Source organism: Dipodomys ordii, unplaced genomic scaffold (assembly GCF_000151885.1).
Source record: "Dipodomys ordii isolate 6190 unplaced genomic scaffold, Dord_2.0 Scaffold31, whole genome shotgun sequence".
Lineage (NCBI taxonomy): Eukaryota > Metazoa > Chordata > Mammalia > Rodentia > Heteromyidae > Dipodomys > Dipodomys ordii.
Genome location: NW_012267247.1, coordinates 6,771,786 through 6,778,064, shown reverse-complemented (window position 1 = coordinate 6,778,064; position 6,279 = coordinate 6,771,786). Strand labels below are relative to the sequence as shown.

The 6,279-nt window shown below is 42.1% G+C and overlaps 1 protein-coding gene across 1 annotated transcript in view; it reads left to right on the top strand.

The window, feature by feature from the left end:
- Ywhae (tyrosine 3-monooxygenase/tryptophan 5-monooxygenase activation protein, epsilon) overlaps window positions 1-6,279 on the top strand; it is a 53,510-nt gene that overhangs the window by 36,719 nt on the left and 10,512 nt on the right. The window contains exons 3-4 of the mRNA XM_013016524.1: window positions 760-866; window positions 1,994-2,200. Coding sequence (XP_012871978.1) covers window positions 760-866; window positions 1,994-2,200 — 314 coding nt within the window. The remainder of the gene's footprint in view (window positions 1-759; window positions 867-1,993; window positions 2,201-6,279) is intronic.

The following is a 6,279-nucleotide window of genomic DNA, read 5'->3' as shown; positions in this document are numbered from 1 at the left end:
TGGTGCTGAGAATTGAGCCCAGGGTCTTGAATGCTAGGAAAGTGCCCTACCACCAAGCCACATCCTTAGCCCTACTCTTCTGGATTTTTTTTTTTTTGTTGTTGTTTTTGTTGGTTGTGGGGCTTGGACTCAGGGCCTAGGCACAGTCCCTGAGCTCTTTTGCTAAAGACTAGTGCTCTCCCACTTTGAGTCACAGCTCCACTTGCGGGTTTTGAGTGGTTAATTGGTGATAAGCATCTCACTGGGACTTTTTAAAGGCTATGGCTGGCTTCAAACCACAATCCTAAAGTGTGTCAGCCTCCTGAGTAGCTGGGATTACAGGTGTGAGCCACCAGTGCTCAGCTAATTTTCTTTTCCTCTTTATGGTACCGGGATTTGATTTCAGGCTCGAGCATGGCAGATGATCTACTGCTTGAACCACACACACAGACAGTGCTCAAGTTCTGTATATTAATCTGTTTTCCTATTTAAGTAGCTATTTCATAATGAGTTTATTCATAGAAACTGCATGTACTAAGAAGCAATCAGCATTTCAGTGTTATTGAGGTATGATTGTGCATCCAGTGTATGTGCATGTTTTAAGGAGGAAAGATACTTTCTATATTCTGAATACAGCTTTTCTCTTCTTTTGTATCAAGGATGAAGGAGGTTTGTAGAGAGATGTGTCTTCTTAGTACTATATTAAAATCAGTGATAGGTAGAATATGAGATACTTTGTATGATTTCTAGACTTAAACATTCTGTTTCTCCCCCTCCCAGGTTGAGACTGAACTAAAGTTAATCTGTTGTGACATTCTGGATGTACTGGACAAACACCTCATTCCAGCAGCTAACACTGGCGAGTCCAAGGTTTTCTATTATAAAATGTAGGTTCTATACTAGTAGGGAAAACAATGTAAGAGTAAAACTTGGCCTTAGCCAATGACTTTTTAAATGTAGGTTTTCAGCTTTTATTTAGTGTTTTTTTTATTTAGTGTTTTTTGTTTTTTGTTGATGTTGTGTTGCCAAGGCTTGAAATCAGTGCCTCATACTCTTCTTGCTTGGTTTGTTTGCTCGTGGTAGGCTCTTTACCACTTGAGCCACTTTTATCTAGTTAACTGGAGATTGAGTTCTGGTGGGCAAGTACTTTTCTGCCTTAGCTGGCTTTGAATTGCAATCCTCTGAATATCTAGGATTACAACTGTGAGCTACTGGCTCCTGGCTAAAAAAGTTATTTGCAAATTTACTTCTAATAATTAACAGTACTAGATTTAAAATGGTCAGATTATTATAAAAATGTATTAACTCTGGCTTTTGTGGACTCCTTTGCTCTGATTATACCTATACCTTTTACAATGCAATTTTTACTTTTTATAAAGTGAGGACTGGGGCTGTAGTTTAGTGGTAGAGTATATGCTTAGCATGCTTGAGGCCCTGGTTCAATCCTAAGTACTCTTAAGTAGAGTAATAAAACCAGAAAGGTTTAATTTTATGGTTTTTTTTGGTCCGGTCGTAGGGCCTGAACTCTGGGCCTGGGCATTGTCCCTCAGCTCAAGGCTAGCATTCTACTACTTGAGCCACAGCGCCACTTCCTGCTTTTTTCTTTTTGCTTATGTGGTACTGAGGAATCGAACCCAGGGCCTCAGGCATGCAAGGCAAGCACTCTACTACTGAGCCATCTTCCCAACCCCTAATTTTATGTTTAATAAACTTGTGTCTTTATTTCGAATCACTTAGTTTTGCTCTGTCAATTGGTGTCTGCTTTGTTGTTTTTTTTTGTGTGTGTGGTTTTGTGGGTTTTTTTCCCCCCTGCAGTTAATGTCTCTGGGAGTTTGAGTATATTGGTTAATATATAATATCTTAGAAAAAGAACTGATCATTTCTGAGTGTTTAAATTTTACTAAAGCATGCTTCAATTTTAAATATTTTATCACATTTTACATGAAATAGAAAAAAATTTTAAATTTGTTTTTCTTTCAAAGCATTGTTTAATTCCAGTTTTGTTTTGTTGTAGGAAAGGGGACTACCACAGGTATCTGGCTGAATTTGCCACAGGAAATGACAGGAAGGAGGCTGCGGAAAACAGCCTAGTGGCTTATAAAGCTGCTAGTGATATTGCAATGACAGAACTTCCACCAACGCATCCCATCCGTTTAGGTCTTGCTCTCAACTTTTCTGTATTCTACTATGAAATTCTTAATTCTCCTGACCGGGCCTGCAGGTATGCTATGGATGAAAGCAAAAGCGCTGCACACACACACACACACATACACACCCACACACCCACCGCTCCTTTCTTTTTGATAGTTTCACTCTGTAGCTTAGGCTGGGCTTGAACCTCCTGATCCTTCTGCTGAGATAACAAATGTCTACAACAATACTTGATAGACAAAAATCACTCAGTGTGAAATAGAAATAGTTCCAGGAGTGCCAGTTTCATGCCTATAATCCTAGCTACCTAGGAAGCTGAGATCTGAGGATTGCTGTTCAAAGCTAGCTCTGCAGGAAAATCTGGTGAGGCCCTTAACCTCTAGTTAACCACCAGAAAACCGGTTCAGTTCCTCAGTACCACATAATAAAGTCAGAAGTGGCGCTGTGGCTCAATTAGCCTTGAGCTGAAGAGCTGAGGGACAATGTCCAGGCCAGAGTTCAAGTCCCACGACCTACCAAAAAAAATTGTTCTAGAGGAACAGATTGCCACTTATTTTTCTATCTTTGACTGATGGGCTCATAGGTTTTTTTTTTTTTTTAAACCTCAGCAGAACTACTTTGGATAATACAATGATAGGCCTCTCTCTCTCTCTCTCTCTCTCTCTCTGCCAGTCCTGGGGCTTGGACTCAGGGCCTGGGAACTGTCCCTGAGCTTTGTTTAGCTTAAAGCTCTACCACTTGAGCCACAGCACCACTTCTGGCTTTTTCTATTTATGTTGTACTGAGGAATTGAACCCAGGGCTTCTAGTATGCTAGGCAAGTACTCTACCACAAAGTACAGTGACAAAACCTAGATCAACATATATCCCATTAACTTAAGTCTTGCTCTCAACTTTTCTATATACTACTGTGACTTCCAGGTAAAGCCTAGAGTTTTCCCTTCCTCTACTTGCCATGTAGCTGGAACCATAGGTGTACTTTATCATTTCCCTCACTCTTACCCCCTCTTGTTTTTGAGCTGAAGGCTTAGTGTCTTTTACTGGCCTGGTCTGGAACTACATCCTCTTTTCTCTGCCTCCAGTAGGTGAGATTACACACCTGAGTCACCTCATCTAGGTCTTTATTTTATTTATTTATTTTTGTTGGTCATGGGCTTGAACTCTGGGCCTGAGCGCTGTCCCTCAGCTCTTCAGCTCAAGGCTGGTGCTCTACCACTTGAGCCACAGTGCCTCTTCTGGTTTTCTGGTGGTTTGTTGAGGTAAGAGTCTCGTGGCCAGCCGGGGCTGGCTTTGAACCCTGATCCTCAGATCTCAGCCTCCTGAGTAGGAGTAGTTAGGATCACAGGCGTGAGCCCCCGCCGCCCAGCTTAGGTCATAATTTTTGTTATCACTGATGAAGATAATGTTTAAAGATACAATCTCCTTGTTAACCTACATTGGCCTGAAACTAGCATTCCTTTTGGGATTACAGGCATACTTTCTTTTTTTGGGGGGGGGGTCCGGTTGTGGGGCTGAACTCTGGGCCTGGCGCTGTCCCTCAGCTCTTCAGTTCAAGGCTAGCACTCTACCACTTGAGCCATAGCACCACTTCCGGCTTTTTTTCCCCTGCTTATGTGGTGCTGAGGAATCAAACCCAAGGCTTCATGCATGCAAGGCAAGATCTTTACCACTGAGCCACCTTCCCAGCCCAGGCATATTTCAATAAAATTTCATAGTGATCAGGCCCTTTTTGTGATTTAAAAGTTTTTAAATTCACCAGTGTCACACACACATGCATACATGCTTTCTTATTACTGCTACAGGGGTTTGAACTCAGGGCCTCCCGCTCTTGCTCAGCTTTTTCAACCCAATACCAGTTGAGACATACTTCCAATCTTGTTGTTTTGCTGGATAGTTGGAGATACACAGTTTTGGAGTTTATGGCATTACAGATTTGAGCCACTGGTGTCCTAACTTTTTCTCACATTTTTAGATTTCTTTTCTTTTTTTTTTGGGTCCAGTTGTGGGGCCTGAACTTGTGCCTGGGCGCTGTCCCTCAGCTCTTCAGCTCAAGGCTAGCGCTCTACCTCTTGAGCTACAGCGCCACTTCCGGCTTTTTTCTTATGTGGTGCTGAGGAATCGAACTCAGGGCCTCAGGCATGCAAGGCAAGCGCTCTACCACTGAGCCAACTTCCCAGCCCTTTTTCTCACATTTTTATTTCAGTTTATTCCAATATTTTTTTCTTACTATAGGTACAAATTTAACATGAATACATTTTTTTTGTTCATAGTAATGCTGGGGATAAGGACTTACCTAGTTTAGGTAAGCACTTGTTATCTCCAGCCTGGGAATGTTTTTTACCTTTTGGGGAAGAGGATTTGCCAAACCAGTTTGAAATCAGGACCTGATTTTTGCTGATTAGAGATGATGTCTCCTGGCTTTTCTTTTTTTTTTTTTTTTTTTTAGTTTTTTTTAATTGTGAAAATACTGTACAGAGGGGTTACAATTACATGGGCAAGATAATGAGTACCTTTCTTATCAAGCATTGTAGCTTCCTCCTTTGTTTTCCCATCCAATCCTCCCTCCTTCCCCCGCCCCCTCCTGGGCTTTTCTAATCAATGCCAGCCTTGAACCTCAGTCCTCCAGGGCTCAGCTTCCTGAGTTAGATACATGCATGATCTTCTAGCAAGCCAGCCCAGACAGGAAAGTCCATGCAACTCTATCTCCAAAGCTGTTAAGTGGAGCTTTTTTGAGGGGGTTAATTGGAGATCAAATTTGTTCAAGTGGTAGAGTGCTACTCTTTAAGTACAAAAGCTCAGGGGCAGTGTTCAAGCCTCAGTACTGAGACACAAAAAAACCCCAACAAAAACTGGCAAGCAGAACAACACAAAATCCTAAACTTTTATTCCAGATTTATTTTCACCAACCATATCTATTTTTCTTTTTTTTCTTTTTTTTTGGGGGGGGGTCCAGTTGTGGGGCCTAAACTCTGGGCCTGGGTGCTGTCCCTCAGCTCTTCAGCTCAAGGCTAGCGCTCTACCACTTGAGCTACAGCACCACTTCTGGCTTTTTTCTTATGTGGTGCTGAGGAATCGAACCCAGGGACTCATGCATGCAAGGCAAGCGCTCTACTACGGAGCCAACTTCCCAGCCCTGAAGAAGGAAGTCTTAAAGAAATAGCTGTATGTACTTAGTGAATAAGGGGGATGGACATGGAGATGTGTTGATGACAAATTGATGAGCTTTTTCAGGAAGAGGGATTTGGAATAATGAGACGTAAGGATACTTGGTATGTACAAGCTTGCTAGGCAGGCCCCCTACCTATCACCCTCGAACCATATGCCTGCCCATCTCTCGTTGGTTATGTAGAGGGTCTTGGTTGTTGCCCTTGCCAGTCTGGGATGCAATCCTATTTCTATTTCCCCACATAACTAGGATTGACAGGCAAACCAGTGGTTGAGATGGAGTCTCACAAAATTTTTTGCCTTTAACTGGCCAAGGGACCTCAATCTCCCAATATCTACCTCCCAAGGATACTTAGATCTTTATAATTATAGATTTAACTGTATAATCTAACATTGTCTTTGTTAGTGAATAGAAAATGGAGGGCAAAATGACTGTTTAGGCATGCTATAGCATTTTAGGTGTATTATAAACTAATAAGAGAGATGAATGCCATTACTGGTTGTATATGCATAGTTTAGGGAATACAAGTTCTGAATTTTGATTGTTTTTCACACCCTGCCTGGGTTTAAGTCCTTATTTTACTGTATCCTCTATAGTACTGAGATTTGAACTCAGGGCTTTGCGCTTGCTAAGCAATCACTCTACTTTTTGAGCCATGTCCCTGACCTTGTTTATCAAATAGGGTCTTATATTTCTACCAGGACCAGCATGGACTGTAATTCCTCCATTATTACCACCCATACCCCTGTAGCCAGGTAGACAGGTGAACATCATGCCGAGTTTTATTGTTGGAGCGAGGATCTCACTTAGGTTGGCCTCAACTCTTCTTCTTCTTCACCTCCCCATACCTGATTATAGGTGTTGAGACATTGTGCCTCTCCCCTTTTTGTGGTGCTGAGAATTGAGCCCAGGGTCTTGAATGCTAGGAAAGTGCCCTACCACCAAGCCACATCCTTAGCCCTACTCTTCTGGATTTTTTTTTTT